This window comes from Pezoporus flaviventris, unplaced genomic scaffold (assembly GCF_033815535.1).
Source record: "Pezoporus flaviventris isolate CSIRO_AGI_PZ_B2104156 unplaced genomic scaffold, CSIRO_AGI_Pfla_v1 ptg000015l, whole genome shotgun sequence".
NCBI classification, from domain to species: domain Eukaryota; kingdom Metazoa; phylum Chordata; class Aves; order Psittaciformes; family Psittacidae; genus Pezoporus; species Pezoporus flaviventris.
Genome location: NW_026892563.1, coordinates 13602605 through 13619291, shown reverse-complemented (window position 1 = coordinate 13619291; position 16687 = coordinate 13602605). Strand labels below are relative to the sequence as shown.

General features: G+C 42.4%; 1 protein-coding gene across 1 annotated transcript; it reads right to left on the bottom strand.

The window, feature by feature from the left end:
• Positions 1–495: 495 nt before the first annotated feature.
• Positions 496–15069, bottom strand: TMPRSS3 (transmembrane serine protease 3). Its single transcript, XM_061454510.1, has 12 exons — positions 14654–15069; positions 12578–12688; positions 11598–11714; positions 10411–10534; positions 9202–9327; positions 8446–8489; positions 7532–7697; positions 6503–6672; positions 4808–4903; positions 3566–3708; positions 2017–2169; positions 496–875 (listed from the first exon to the last, which is right to left on the bottom strand). The coding sequence occupies exons 2-12, from the start codon at positions 12666–12668 to the stop codon at positions 855–857; spliced, it is 1251 nt and encodes a 416-aa protein (XP_061310494.1). The 5' UTR covers positions 12669–12688; positions 14654–15069; the 3' UTR covers positions 496–854.
• Positions 15070–16687: the final 1618 nt, after the last annotated feature.

Below are 16687 nucleotides of genomic sequence, written 5' to 3'. Positions count from 1 at the left end.
TCTGCAGAGAAAGAGAAGGAAAACATGGAAGGCAACTGAGCATGAGTGCCTTCCTGAGCTGTACTACATCATGCAAGCTTGGGAGTATTCAGTGGCTATTGCACTGCATCGTTCATCATATATACAGCAATGATTTTGGCTCTTTAACCTATTGAAAGGCAGTAAAGAAGCTTCTCTTCCCTTTCAGACTTCCCTTTCAGTAATCTCATGATTTTTCAGTAAAGTTACAGCCTGTGTTGCTCATTCCAGAGTTATTTACCACAAGAATACCCCTCTCAACTCCCTCATTTTTAGGGACTTTGTTCACAGCCACATGATAAAAGATTAGAATCCAGAGAATTTTTCCAAAAAGAGTTGAGCATACTTGCCAAATGCTTGCCAACTGCTATTTCCGGCTTGCTTTATGGCTTCAGAGAAAGCTACTGCTCCCTGTGTAAGCGTGGACTTTATATATGAATACTTCCAGGAAAGAAGTCTTTTTGTCATCTGGTTCTTGGAAGGTAAGTATTAAATAACAGCTAACAACCTGATCTGAAGTTGTTCTAGTCTTTTACTCATTGTTCCTGAAAAACTTTATTGGGATAAAGCATCCTGGGTTATCAGTCTTAGAGCTTTTTCTATGTGTGAAATTCATAGCTGACAGTAAATACGCATGCCCATCATCCAGCATTCAACTGTCTCTTCCATCCAAAGGAGGCTGGATGTGCAGCAGTTTTCATTAAGTACAGCTACCAGTACCAAAAATAAATGGTACAAAGTAGTCTGTGAAGGTACAAAGTTCGGAGCAGGTGTCCAGAAGAGTGTGGTGAGTCCTTCTGTGGGGCTGTGAGTGTTCAGAAGCACCACTACTCTCCTCAGGTCTGCAGCTCTTCTCTCTGTGAAGCAAAACCAGTTATACATCTATTCAAATGCTTGTGTTGCTGCCTATTGAACTCTGAAAGGGAATGAATATTTTTCCCCTGCTGTACTAGGGTCACCAAAGGAACTGCAGGGCTGCTGGAGCCAGGACTACCAGCAGAGGTGTGTCAGGAAAACACACCACCACCACCACAAGAGGTGTGATGTGGTCCGATTCCTGCTGTGTACACTGTTAACCCAAGCAAATGAGAGCAGCTTCTCCCACCACTTTATTTCACCAGTTCGCAGCCTGTGCTAAGACAGGAACATAAGGGTCATAAAGAAATACATTTTCAAGGGATGGAGGAATATATTAGTGATAGTAGTAGATACTGCACGCATGGGTCTCATACATAGAAGGAGGGGGTAAGGCTTTGAAGCTTTGAAGGGGTTTATTCTGTTTCCTTTTAGTTGGAAGGCTCATAGCAGGCTATATGAGGCATCCCCATGAGGATGGTAGGTAAGACCCAGGGCTAGCTGCAGATCCTTTCCGTTTTGCAGGGATACCTGTGAGCCAAGCAGAACAGCCTGGGGTCTCCCAAATGGCTCTATATGCCTCTGCTTAGGCAACAGATCCTTGCTTGGGATTCCTCCTGAAACACCACTCTTCCTGCTCAGCTGACTCAACCCAACATCTCTCTGGCAGCACTCGATGGATGCTGACAGCAGAGAACCTGGTCTCTGGAGAGTGGATCACCCTTGGGTCAGGTGAAGGTGGCTGCAGTTTCCCCCCATTTCCTTAACTCTGTTATTCTCTCCTTCCAGCCAACACCTTCCCCAATTCCTTTGGCCCCCTCAGCTTTGGCTCTCCAGGCTTTTCTGTAGCTGCCTCACAGCTTTCAGGTAAAGTCCCTTACACCTCCCCACTCTGTGCCTCCAGGCCCCCTCACCAGTCACTCCCACCCATATTGATACATGCTCTTCTCTCCTCTATACCGCTGCCCAGCGCTCCCTGCATCTTGCTCTCTCTGCCCTGCATGTGGACCTGCTGCAATCCCCACATGTGCACTCAGAAAGCATGTGTCCATACAACACAACTCAAGCTGTGACAAATACAACCTAAACTATGTGGCAGAGCAAAGCAGCAAGCAAAGACAGAGAGACAGGGCAAAAGTAGACCTCCATCTGTTCATGTATCCAGTCCAGGAAAGAGGTGGTTCGGCTGTAGACACCCGGCTTGTTCTTTTCTGCACAGCCCACTCCAAAGCTGGTGGTCCCCACCAACTTCCAGATACTCCTATCTTCACATGCTAAAGGGCCCCCACTATCTCCCTGGAGGACAAAGAATTAGAACAAATGTTAGTGCCTCAGAAATGAAGTGGAAGATCTATTTGGGGGGTAGGGGGAGAGGCATAGTCTAGTAATTCAAAGTCTTCTGTATCTGCTCTGTTCTGGGTACTGGGAAAAGCATATGTTATGGTAGAAGTTGGAGACTTCTTAGAGATGTGTATTAGATCATACCTTTCTTTCCCTATCTAGCAGTCCAGAGAAGCAGTGTTGAAGCTGCTTCTCTCAAAGAGCTCCTAGCTGTTGAGCTTAGCTGAGCCCAGGGTTGCAACAAGCTTGTACCCCACCTCCTTCCCTGCCTGCTTCTACCTGCAGTCTTACATAGTGCTTTTCTGTCCCTGGCACTTTGCAAAGCAGATTCAACTCAATGGACTCACATCTACTAACTGAAAACTCCCTATTTATTTTCCTGGGGCAGTTTCCCTATGAGCATCAGAGTCAGCACAACAATGGAAAACAAGGGAAGTTGGAACAAGCCTCTCCCTTTGGTGAGTACAGCTTGTTTTGTTGCTGAGTGTGCTGCCTTTGGGCAGCTCGCATAGGTATAGTGATGAGACTGGGGGGGGAGTGCAAAAAGGGGCATAAATGAATATCTATGCACCGCATGTCTTCTCTTTGTCTTGCTCCCTGCGAAACTGGGACTGAACATACCTGGAAACAAATTCCTTCCTAGTTCTTTCACTTCATGCATGACTAGCATGGTGAGTCCACATTAGTGTGTATGGGAATGAGACCTAGCACAAGGTGGGCACTCTCTTGATTCTGACAGTGATTTTGAAGCATTACCACATTGTATTGTGAAGGATGCTCTGATTCATCACTGCTATGAACGCTCTCCTCCGGAGTCATTACCAGTCTATGGAGTTACTCAGACACCTCTCCCTTTCTTCCTTCCCCTGCCTCACTCTACTCTTTCCAAAATCTTGTGTTTCTTTATTGATGTACACTTTGGCCGCTTTTAACCATGGGGTTTCTACACCTTGCAGGCCTTCAGAGCTGCTCACAGTGCAGTGCAGTAAAATTCAGCGCAGTGCAGTACAATTCAGCGCAGTGCAGTACAATTCAGCACAGTGCAGAGGCCGCAGCCAGAGCAAGGAAAGGATGGCACCACACTGTACCACATGGAAGAAATTAAAAAATGTCTTAAGTAAATTTGGCTTCAGAAGTAGCAGATATAGGCCACAGATTAAACATCAGAAGGGAATTGTAGCGTATGAATGTATGCACATTCACTGATTGATATTCATGGTAAACAGAGTAAATGGCACAAAACCAAATGTTTGTCCAAGAAAAGCCTGGGAGTGCCTTCTGATAACTTATCAGTCATGTTTTTCCATTGCTGCTGTTAATGAGCTCAGTTGCAATTTGGAAACTTCCATACCTGGCACGTGTCTACCCCTCCCTTCAGGAAACCGGCACAAAGCATTGAAGGACTTATGATCCCTCCATAGACATCCCTGTGATTGCAAATTGCATTAGAAATCAGAGGAACACCTGCATAATTCATGGTGTCAGATGTATCACCTGTTAAAATAGAAAAGGAAAAAAATCCTCACAAAGAAAAAGCTCTCTATTGCAGAAACTAATCTCTAATTACACACAGAAAGTGTTTCAGTATGTGAAGAATTGGCAAGCAAGGCTGAAAGTAATGTGGTTAAAATGACACCGAACAAATAAAGGGAACTGGGTGTCTCATCACATACAAAATCCAGTAACTAGCGACTCTGTAGAGATGTGGTTTGTCACAGTATGTAATACAAAGCTGTACCTTGTGTGTTTTTACTTCAGACTAGAGAATCAGTGACAATAATGAAAAGTTGATTGGACAGTGTCTTCTAAACCAGTGCCAAAATTCATTTCAAATTTATCACCTGTTCTGTTAGTCAGCAAATCATCTGCAAATATCTGATTTGTTTTATAAATATTTATTTTCTCCTGAGTCTAAGCGGATCATTTCTGTAAATGGGAGTATTTGCACAATGTCTATTGTCCATTTATAGCTGACTTTTATGTGGTAAACCTTGCTTTCATTTTTTTCCTACCTTCCACTGTTACCAGTAGGTCAGGTAACATACTGTTCTTGCTCTCTGAACAATGGGAACACGTCAGTTGAGACAAATGAAGAATGATAAAACCCAATTACCCGAGAATTCAAGTATTTTCACATGGAAGTGATTCACTATAGTTAATTGATTAATATGACCTATGAGTAATGGTAAGAGAGAAAAAAGAATTCCCTGCTCACAGATCTGATTTCCACATCATCCAACCTGCCTGAAAATGCATACATGCTGTCTCTGAGAAAATGGATGGTCAATTCTTGCATTCATTCTGTGGTTTCTATGATTGAAGTTATAAAGGACACCACCTGTTTGGCTGAGGCTGAGTACAACATCGATGCAGTCCTCATGTCATTTTCAACCTTTTCACAGAGCATACCCATCCATTCCTCACGATAAGGGCTTGTACAGCACTTTTACTCATTAGGGTAAGCATAAAATTTAGGAATAAATCTTGTCCCCCCCCACCCCAGATATTCTAGAAAATTTAATATTGAACAACCAAATCCTGTATTTACTGTATGTGAGATGTAGTGTAATTAACAGCAGGTCATTTAAAATACCTCCTTCCACGGTTGCTCCCCATCCTGATACCCAGCACATTTTCCCTTCTGGGAACTGTTCACCAAAATTAGGCAGACAAATTGGCTCTATGTGACCTGGTTTAAAAAAATAAAAAGAGAAAATTGCCTTTAAAATTTAGCAAAATATTGTGACTCAGTAAAACTTTCGGCATGCAGTGAAGACTGGCAAAAGATTTGGCATGCAGTGAACTTCTTATGAACACCACCCACTCCCCACATAAACAGCTTGGCAGTTCTGCAGGTCTTTTGTCTTAGGGCCAGTTCCATAGGCTTGAATCAATACCTGCCCCAGGCCTAATTAGTTTCAAGTATGAAGCAACAAAAGAAGTGTTCTTCAATAAATTGAAGAATGAGCAAACAAGAAATGCACCATGTATGCAGCTGACTGGTAGATCAGAGACCCCACAGCACACTGGTTGGGCAGAGAAATGGCTTTAGCTAACCATGGCACAACTGCAGGGTGCCTTCTAACAGCTTTTGTGCAGTGACACAGAAAGAGCCACATATGCACACCTCTGCTCTCTTCTGAAAGGGCAACAAGACATCTTTTTTGCTTCCCACCAGTCGGCTTACGCCCTGGGGCACGCAATGCAGTGCAATATAATCAGCGTTTGATGCTTGCAGGAGCAAACTGACATGTAAGGTGAGCTGGCACTGAGCAAAGGGAGGGAAGATACAAGGTATTACTGGGTAATTCCTAGTGATTCAGCTCTGCACGGTGCAATGATCTCAGCTCAAGATACAAAGCACCCACTGTGGAGCCTCCAAGACCCCTGGCGTGCCCCCAGTCCCCACAGGGCATAGCAGGTATCTCAGGTGCAATGCTATCGCTGTTCTTGACAGACTCCCAGACTTCTTCCCCGGGCGAAACAAAACAGCACTAGCTGAGATATAAAGCAGAACAAACTCAAGCTTAATTTTCATTCAAGGTGGAAGTCTAGAGTATTTCAAGAGAATTGATTTAGGAACTGACAGTCTGTATGTGGCAGAGAGAGCCAGCTCCCCTTTGCAGAGAGCTCACAGTGATTAGGAGGTACTGGCAGGTGACCATTTCAATTCATACACATTATTTCAATTCATTAGCTGTGTCAGCTGTAGGTAGCATCCTGCTGAGGAAACAAAAGTAGTTTTAATTTAAAAGCATCATTATATTTAGATTGCCTTTTCTTCTCTTTGAAATTCAAGCTTAACTTTCAGCTTTGAAAGCTGCTGGATCTCCACATACTCACAGAAAGGACAAAAATCCCCACGATCTCCAAGTAAAATGAGGTGGGGTGTTTATTTTAGATAGGAAAAAATACTTAGAAAGAATAAAGTTAATGTTTGCCTATTATTAAATGCCTTCAGTAAGCCAATACCAGAATAGACCGGGAACAATTTGCAGAGCTCTGTGACCATGTTGTTGCTCTCTATGCCTGGATATTGAGAGGATTTCTGAGGGATTTCTGCCAGTGTAGTCTGAACAGGGACCACTGCCTTGCTGTCTCAGCAGCAAACTGGCTACATTCACACAGCACATCCATCATTGCTTGTAGAGGTGGTGGGGATACACTGAACTGTCCTGGGTCAGGCATAGGCTACCAACAGAAGTTTCCCTGTCTGTGCTGGGAAAGACCCTTCATTTTTTAGCTAGAAAGTCTAAAAAGCCAAGTGAAAGCTAAGGGGAAAAATTACCATTGAGAGCAAGCGGTGCTGCCAGTTTCATCAGTGCTATATCATTTCTCATTGTCTTGGGTTTATAATTCCGATGGTATATAATTTTTTCCACCAAATATGAGTGAACCTGGGTATCTTGCTGAGTCACAAAACCAACCTGCACACTCCATGACTTCGGGAAGTACAGGCTGAAAAAAGAAGTAGGAGAGAGTGAAAAACCCTCAAGAAAGCCTTCAGGTTGTCTAACTGCCCTCCGAACTTCCGAACCACATTAAACTCTACAGGCAAATAGTGACAGTCTGCTGTAATTGCTAACTTATGTATTAATAAAGTGAAATAAGGTGAAAGTGGCCTGGAGTTCGTAGGAGTGAGAAGGGAGCTCCTGCACTGCTAGCAACAAATAAGGCTGCAAAACCAGACAACTCATTATAAAAGAGAAGGCTATGTTTATAATTAAACAAAGAAGAGGAGGCTAAATCACAGTTTAGCATCTATTTACAACTCAAAGACTACTTGAACAGCATAAAAAGAAGCAGTGAGTATGTGGTAAAGGGCACTAAGCACAGTGCAACTTCCTAACTACCACTGATTGGTCCTGTGAACTTGAAAAGGTTTGTGTAATTAATCTTAAAGCTCCAAGGTATTTGAGCAACCAAGTACTAATTCTTGTACCTGTTAACTCAGATGCAATATACAGAAACTACAGATCAGGATACCTAAAATCTAGCTCTTCAATGTTGTTTTAAGCTGATTTCCCAGGAAGCCAGGAGAGCCTATAACATCTGAAAAGCGAGTCTCCTGATTTAGCCCACTTCTTGGGGAGAGTCTTTTTTCAGTAGAGACTTGCACTTACACAAGAAGGGAGAGAGGTGGTTTAAATGTAATGGAGCAAGCCCGTGAACTAAGGATAACCCAGTCTCTTCTGCAGTTTATTTCTTAGAGAAAGCACAGTGTATTAGCCCTCCTCTGCAGTGGCCCCACACACAGACGTGCTGCATGCAGGTGGGGTGAGTGGGACACCCTGAGCAAGACAGTTTAGGAACTTACTCGTAGACACAGTGGGCAGCTGTGATGATCCAGCGCGGGGTGATGACGGACCCTCCGCAGAGGTGCTGCCCATGGAACTGCAGGCTGACCTGCCAGGGCCACTGCTGAGGGGAGGACGCGTTGCCCCCCACGATCCGTGGCCTGTAGCTGGCCCGTGTCCCACATGCTGCCAGAAAGCAAAGGTTTGGGGTCCATGGAGGAAACACTGGCATGGTTTTTGTCATCTTCAGCCTTTCTGCTCTCAGCTTCGCTGAGGCTGGGAGGTCTCTGCAGCAGGACCATCCCCATCCCCATGGCCTACATCTTGAGTTGTAGCTGCTCAAGAGGTTTCTCCTCCTCCCTCCAATCCCTGCAGCGTCGTGCTTGGCAGCCCATATGGGGGCTGTGAAGCTCACTTCTGAGCTGAGCTGTAACCCTACTGTTCTGCCCTCCTTAAATGCACAGGGTCCCAGGGTCCCAGGGCCCCAGACAGGCAAGTTGAAGCATGTCCTCTCCCCGATGATTATTTTGCTGCTGTTTTTTTTGACTTTTCATACCCCAATCCAAAACCTAGCTGACATGGAGAGATGTGGGATGAAAGTTCAAATATTAAAACAAAATTTCCCTTTTCCTGATGAGATGACAAAGAATTGGAATTACAGCATTAGTCCATGCACTCAAATCACAATCTTAAACATCTACTGTCTACTGTGATTCTCATCAAAACACTCCTGCTCCTAACCTGATGCTCCTAATCTGCCCTCTCAGCCTCTTTTCATTTTCTGAAATCCATTCAAATTTTATAAAAGAAATACAATTTTTCTTTGGTGTGATAAACTGATGGTATAGCATGCCCTGTGTACACAGCTCCTCCCAACTCTTGCCATGCAGTAGATGAAGAAGGACAACTTCAGATTTTGTTTCCTGTTTCTTACCCAAACATTTTAAGATGATCACATTGCCAGAAGTGCATTCCTCTCTAAGATGAAAAGACAGTGCAGTATTAGTTCCAATTCACAAATATTGAGTGTGTTTTCAATATCGTTGGCATCTTCCTGTACAGCTATGTGCACATAAATATAAGTAACTCATATTGAAAGAGGTACAAAGTCATGTACTCATCCAATCTACTTAGGGCATTTAGCTGAAATGCTTAGGAGCTTAGACACCATTGTGAGCCTGAAGACCATATGCTGCCCCACTAAAGGAAGTCTCGTTCTTCTGCAAGGGGAGGCTCATCAGCAATTCTCAACGTGTGATCTGTAGACTCCTTGGAGCTTGCTTCTCAGTGAAAGGTAACTAAGAAAAACAAGCAATTGTCAGGAGGAAGAAATGGGCCATAATGGGTTCATGAGCCCACTGGGAAACATCTAGGGATCTGTAAACTGAAACAAACTGCTTCACAATGGAAAAAATGTGTCTGGTGTCTATCTGCTTGCAAAAAGAGAATCACGGCACAAACAGGCTTTGCAAATAGCTCAGTTTAAAGCCTTTGCTGTTTCTGATGGGCCTTGGATCAGGCTCCAAATTGGTATTCCAGTAAGACTGCTACTGAACCTTGGTCTATGATGGATAACACTACCAACCATTTACCACTTGTCTGAAAAAACTGGCAACAATCTCAAAACTGTTGATAATTCTGCTTCTATCAACCACTCTCTTTCTGTCAGGGTGAACAAACCGAGGCATACCTGAGGCTTGTTGCATTGTGCAGGGATGTAGCTTGATCCGCTGATAACCACTCACTGAGGGATACGAAATGTCTTTGAAACTGTTTTTCAACAGCAGCCACGGGCAGGTAACCTGAACTCACGTAACTACAAATAAACCATAAGCACAGCTTCCTCAGGCAGCATTTCAGTAATCTGCTTAAATAATTCAGCGGTTCTGCTAATGAAAACCCAGTGTCACAACCACAATAATCAGACTCAGACACTTGACAAAGTAATTGCATCCTCCCCAAGAAACGTTTTTTATAACATGCACATATTTTTGCCACAACCCTGTGTGGAAGTCACAACATGCTGAGAGTCATTTAACTGGCTGAGAAAGTAAATTTTAATTCTAATGTTGCAACAAAGTCTTCATTGTAACTGGTTAGCACTGGCAAGCTCATTGACGCCTTTTTCTAGAGTTAAGTTTTGCAGCAGGAAGGATAAATAATCTGTAATTTTTCCTGTCCTTTTTTGTTGAAAAATTGAGATGTATTTTACCCTAAGGACAGCAAGAACTTATTCAAAGAAGCTTTATGCTGCTGTCTACAGTGTGCAGAAAACAAAATGACATCATTAGAAGAAATAACAGCATCATTGCAAGTCACAACTTCAAACTCTTTCTCAATTGTGTGAAAGTTAGTGAAAAACAGTGCTTTTTCAGGAATGGGATCAGTCCAGCAAGAACTACCTCGCCATGTTCTTCTCCAATAGTAAGATGGACCTTAATTCCTAACAGATGTCACGGCATAAATTGTATATACAATTTTCCTATCATAATCCCTATTTCCTACTTTTCTATTTCCTGCTTATTCCTAATTCCTATTTTCTACTTTGCAGAGGAAGTAAAAGAAATGGAAAACGCTCATATGGTTTTTAGTGGCTCCCTGACAGGTTGTAAGCTACTAGAGAGACAAATAGGATTCAGGCACTTGCATCCCATACAGAAGATTTAAGCAAACCATTATATTTAGCCATCATCCCAGATTTATAGTAGTAATAAATGGTATTTGCAGTGCACAAGTATTTACATAATTCTAAATCTCCTCAACCACATCATTTAAATGTGGATTGGTAATTCCTTTTTCTTTTAAAGCACAGATTAATACAAGGTTTGATTAGAAAGATTGAAAACCCCAGAGTTTGCTCAAAATGCCAAATAAAGTTTCTTCCATTTTGTGTTCCTACCTTGAGAAACCCAGGTGTTTGCAGGTAGTATTTCCATACTCTGCTTTCCAGTCATCAGAGCAGACTGTTCGCCAGGATCCAGAAGTGAACACTTGCAGCACTGCTTTCTTGCCACTCAACCTGACTTTGAGATTGTGGAAAAGGAAAGCCTGAGTGAGCTGTGAAGAAGAACCACTGGGTACACAACAACATCAATATACTACTGTGGCATCCACATTTCTTGGCTCACTGAATTTGTACTGCTTGTCTTTTTCATCACTTGGGTCCTTTAACAGATTGTTTTTTCCTCTTTAAGGAAGTAATCAAGATATGCTGAGCTGCAACAGCCAGGACTAAAAAGTCTATGCTCATGGCAATGGATGGGGGATGCTAGCTCTAATATAGATACATAAGACTGCCTTGCCCTCCAGTGAGCCTAAGCAAGTCTTGCAGATTGCAGTGAGTTGGAGCTACAGATGCCTTGGCATCAAAGAAACCTACGATCAAGATAAGTGATGACAGGTGGTTGGTACATCCTGTGCTGCACAGCACTGTCAGAGAGGTGGATGCACTTGCTCCCAGCCATGCCTGGAATCCTGTGGAGTTTCCTATCTGCTTCCCTCTCCTGAAATGGGGCTGGTGTGTCTGGGCTGATAAGAATATAAAGGCTGGGGAGAGGAGAGATGCACAGGTTTGGAGCTCATGACAGAGAGAAACTCAGACATGGGGCATATATTTTGCATATGAAACTCTGCAGTACTCAATGCGTAAAAGGCAGTGCTGATCTCTCCTGTTCCCACATTCCTTAAAATAATTACTGGCTTTTGCAATCTTCAAAACTGACAAGTGCAGCTGTGTGCCAGTGGGTACAGTACTGTATATATACACCACAGTGCAGTGATGGTACACCTTGCAGGTAGAGGAAATGCTAACAGTCAAGAACCATCTAGACTTCTAATGGAGAAACATGCCCAAAATGGCAGTAGAGGTATTCAGCAATCATCACATTTATCTTAAGAGCAGTTTGATTTCTTAAGAAGTGTAAATCAATACCTCAGAGAGATTGTTCCTCTGAAGTGGTGATTTAGATAGTCCATCAGCCTCTATCTTTCTTGTCTCACCCAAACTCTTTACAACATGAATTTCTTGATAATGTGCCAGATGCTACAGGAGGAGGTAGGAGGGATTTATAACCAAATTTAAGTTACCACATCTGTACTCATCCTCCCCTTCTTTACAGTTGAAGACACCATTGCACCTGGCTGATTTCTGGATACACTTAAAGGATGATCTGCAGCGAAACTTCCCAATGCAGTTGTATTGGACTAACAAGAACGAAAGAAAACAGGGTGATGAAAATACACTTGGATATTAATTTAACACTTCTGAATTCCATTATCTGCACAGATTTCTGTCTTGCTAATGAAAAGATAACTCCTGTACTCTAGGAACTTTTGAAATACAACCTTCACGTGGCTACATGGTGCTGTTAAATTCATCTATTAATGATGACTTGTAGGATGAGTCAGCCTTGCTATCTGTGCTGTTTCCCAGATCTCTCTACCCAGTTTATATTTCACTCCAGGGCAAGTTTCTGAGGCCTCAGCCTCTCAGCAGCAAAGCAAGGAGATGCTTGCAAAATATGGCCAGTGTACTTCCTTCCTGAGGAGCTGCCTCAGCCTTCCACAAGCTTATGGTGTGAAGGTACTGCTCTAGCATCGAGGTATTTAGCACCTGGATGTGAGTAGGTCACACTTTCCAGTCACAACTAAACTCATTCAGGATTTTCTTTTGCTTTGTAAAAGTTGTTTGTGAAAGGGTAAAGTTTTTTAATTCCCTGAAAAGAAACTTAGAGATGTGAATTGCAGGATAAGAATACAGTGTGTGCTACCTGAATCCTCCCCCACATCTTACTACCCAAAGGGAATCACTGAAGTTTTACTAGAGAAAAGTTTCCTTGAGCTGTGGGTTCCCCTGTGCTGTAAATATTACACCAATCCTCTCATGAGTGCCAGATCTATTTTATTCCTAAATGTAAATAAAATTTAAAGCCGTCACACCATCAAGATTCTTACTTCAGCAAACAAGCCACAGTAGCAATTTAATTCCATTCTAAGTAAAAGGCTCATGAAAAATTAAGTATTTGAAAGGTTAAGCGAGAACTTAATGAATAACTAATTATACTCACCACCCAGGCCAATGGCAACTGCTAGGATTACTGCGAGGAATAAACCACAGATATATGGAAAGTACTTTAGGGACATAAAAACATGGCACATTGAAGGTGGTTCGATATCTCCTAGAAACCAAACAGAGAGAACATCTTCTGTGAAGTTAAACCAGATTGAGTTTACATTGAAAAGATAGAGTTTGCAATTAAAAAGGTTTATCTAACATTAAACTAGACGGCAGTAGTAACTCCTTCGTATACTTCATGAGCTGACCTGACACAGAGTGGTTTGGAAACCCCAGCTCAGAGGCTGAGAAGGCTCCAAGTGTTTTGGGGCTGACTGGTGCTCTCAGACATCTCTTCAGCATTTACCTTAAAAGGGGTTTGAATCATGCTCTTACAGAGCACCTGGCCTGTTCTAAATGCAATCAAGGGTATGAGCTCTAAATTAATTTTCATGGGCTACATCACACTGAAAAATGAAATTTGGACCTGTTTTGTCTGTGAAAACAAGCCAGTGTGGAAAGTACAGGTATACTCTCTGAAGACTTCAGAAAGCTCAAGTGGACTAATAAATTCTTTCAGTGGAAGTAGCAAAGACTAGTTTGAGACTCCTCCTTATGACTGTTCCTGCCTGTGATGCCTCCTGACTCTTGCTGGTACCAAGCCTGTGGTTGCAGTGCTCCCTCCAGGCTGTAGCCCCAGCTGGATGCTTCTCTGAGCACTGGGACAACTGAGTGTCCAGGACAAAGGAAATCCTGGGATGAGGATGGAGACCACATAGTTCTGCCTCTTGCACTGGGGAGCAAAGTCTAATGCTCAATACCTTCCTCCAGAGCTGGGGTAGCAGAGGCAGAGAAACTAGGAAGAGGAGCCTAAAGATTCGAACAGGAGCAAGGATATTAGAAAAAGAAAGGACTAAATAGGTTTTCAAGACAAGAAGGAGGAAAGTCATTACTCCTTTTGGACTTGGAAGCAAGGTTAACTGTTAGAAATCTAAATTTGCAAAAAATGAGACCCCAAAACTAGACTTAAAAATGTGGGAAAACATGATCTGTTCGAAGTTTTGTTATAAAGAGAGGGAGACAACTGACCAATGGCTCAAGGCTGAGTTTTGGGGTTTCAAAGGAAAAAACATGCATCTAAAGTTAAAATATACATAGTTAATAATTGCTGAATATGTTGGATGATCCTGACCAGTCACGCTCACCAGCCACCCCTATAGCTGACATCAGCTTAGTGGTATTGTCAACCTGGAAGACAACAGATTCCACTCAAATTAATGAACAGTTCACTTGTTTCAAATGTATTCTGATATACAAAGGGCAAACTATGGGGTAATAGCATACACAGCTAGCCATGGGCACTAACAGGAGCTGGCAGAACCTTGTCTTCAATTTTAATTCATGCAGCTCATCACCCCATCATTCTTAAAGCTTTCCTTCTGAGATTGGCAGACACTTCAAATCAGTCAAGGATCAGATATTTCTCCCACTGCGTATAAACTCACAAGTAAATCCCAACCTACACAAACTCTGTCAGCCGCAGCTGAGTAAGTGGTTTTGGCAATGGAGTTGGTGTCTGGTATGCTGGCATCTTAGTCAGCTCTTCATTAGGTAGCTAATGAACTAGAAAATTGAATTGCTCTATCTTCATCCTTCATGCTCACCCTGCCTCTGTTAAGGTTAATGGTTATTTTTGCCATGAAACCTATGGGAAGTAGCAAACACGCATGCTATTCCTCCAAGGCTGCTGTACTGTATATTCAGGATTTTTAATGGACCTATTTCCAGGTTGGTAAAATTTCACATAAGCTATTCCAAAATGTGTTTGAAAAGTGTGGGCAAATATTTGCTATGTGGTTGAAGTGTGCGAATACCCTGGCTGTGAAAAATGCTTGTGTATGCAAACTGACACAAGATGTCATCGCCTGTTAATACGCTGGCAAACCTCACGAATGGAGAGTGATGTTGTGTTTCTTCTTCCTCTAAGTGATTGCTTTCTCTGGCTTAGTGGGCAAGCATAGTTCTGCAAGGCTAAAACCTACATTAGGCATTAGATTATAAAGGTCAAAAAGCTGTGCAGTATCCCTACCACATCCATCTGCAGTGGGGTCCACTTTTGCTTGTGGTATGCAGAAAAATCGTTTGAAGGAAAACTGTATTTCTGGGACTGGTGGTTCATCTTCTGTAATAGAGATGATTTCAAGACTTCCAGTAGTGGGATTTGTCTCTTGTACTTGACTCAACTGGGTTTAAAAAAAAAAAAAAAAGAAGAAGAAAAAGGATAATCACATAGAATCATAGAATGGTTTGAGTTGGAAGGGACCTTCGAAGGTCATCTAGTCCAACCCCCCTGTGATGAGCAGGGACATCTTCAACTAGATCAGGTGGCCCAGAACCACATCCAGCCTGGCCTTGAATGTTTCCAGGGATGGGGCATCTACCATGTCCCTGGTCAACCTGTTCCGGTGTTTAACCGCCTTCATTGTAAAAGATTTCTTCCTTATGTCTAGTCTAAATGCACCCACTTTCAACTTAAAGCCATTACCCCTTGTCCTGTTGCGACAGGCCCTACTAAAAAGTTTGTCTTAATCTTTCTTATAAGCCCCTATAGGTACTGGAAGGCTGCTACAAGATCTCTCTGGAACTTTCTCTTCTCCAGGCCGAACAACCCAAACTCTCTCAGCCTGTCTTCATAGGAGAGGTGCTCCAGCCCTATGATCATTTCTGTGGTTCTCTTTTGGACCCACTTCAACAGGTTCATGTCTTTCCTGTGCTGAGGACTTCAGAGCTAGACACAGTCAAGTAAGTTGTGTACTTAAATGTTCATGAGAGGAGCTCTTACAGTTAATTGAACAGCAAACTACTGAAGTTAATATTTGTTAAAATTTGTCCAAGTAGCTACTTTTAATAGCTGGGAGTGTGAATCCATCCCCTGCTCTCTACTGTCAATAAGAAATAACAGAGACTAAAAAGCATATAACAGCTACACATCACCTGACAAGATCTTAATGCAGGGGCCCACTTAATTTTACTCCAGAAAATCTTTGATAACTTTCCACACAGTGAAAAACAAACCAGGCTATACTAGAATTCAGAGTAAATAGATTTGCAATGCTAATTTCTGACTCTGGTTATGCACACTGTCACTTGCAAAAGAAATCAGATTTTTGAACTCACAGCTCTGTGAAATAGGTCCAAGTTTGTTAAGGACAGTGGAACTGGTAAGCTGTAAAAGCAGCATGTTCACAGAGTCAGTTCCAGAAAATGCTCACAATGCCACATTTCAGGCAAAGAATACATATTTTATCTGCAGCACTTTAAGTCACCTGGAATATTTTTTCACCTTTCAGCAGACAAGTACAGTCAGTTTTCTACTCTTTCATTTGCTAAATTTCATGTACGTTTCAATGAACGTAAATTAAACTTTATATAGAGGCTTCTGGCTTTAAGGCAGAGAAAAGGACAGCTTACTGTGTATGATTTTAAATATATGTATATATTTAAAAAAAGCCTTGTAACTGGTGCATAGGTTGTCCATCAGAAAGCAAAACAACATTGTGAAGTATACCGCATGAAAGGTAGACACTGATGTGTCGTTTATTTAGATGATACCATATACTCCCAAAGTTTCACTCACCTCTTCCTGAGAAGTCATAGTTAAAAGCAAAACTGTTTTCTTTCTTCATTATCAAAAGAAACCACAAGGAAATTCTGAGGTTGCTAAGCCAGTCTGCTCTAGAAATGTTTTCAGTGAGTCGCTGTGGCTGCCTGTTCAGTCATCTGTTGCATATGGCATTATGGCAGCCGCCTGTGTAATTCAACCTGGTGACGGGTATCAGGTAGCCCTGGATGGCATGGCTATGGAAAGAAGATAAAAATTCAGCATGCCTTTTAATTAGCCTAAGAAGGTCAGTTAATATTGTAGTGTTTGCAAACCTTTCTGTAACCCCTCAGCAAAGAAGCATCACCACAGCTGATGAGCACATGCTCATCTTTTATCAAGACTAGCGCAGCTGAGGAGTCTGACGATAGCTGTGGGTGGCAAAGGGCAGAAGATCCAGGTGCTTTATCTCTTCAGCACACAAAGCTAAAGCAACTGTATTGTACGTTACTTGTGTTTATT

What these genes read in the sequence shown, in the direction of transcription:
- TMPRSS3 (XM_061454510.1), bottom strand. Translation starts at nt 12,668, where the DNA reads ATGTGCCATGTTTTTATGTCCCTAAAGTACTTTCCATATATCTGTGGT. An exon ending in GCTGCCCACTGTGTCTACGA is followed by an intron (nt 6,673 to 7,531) that starts GTAAGTTCCTAA and finishes TTCTTTTTTCAG; the next exon opens with CCTGTACTTCCCGAAGTCAT. An exon ending in AGCACCGCTTGCTCTCAATG is followed by an intron (nt 4,904 to 6,502) that starts GTAATTTTTCCC and finishes TTTTTAAACCAG; the next exon opens with GTCACATAGAGCCAATTTGT.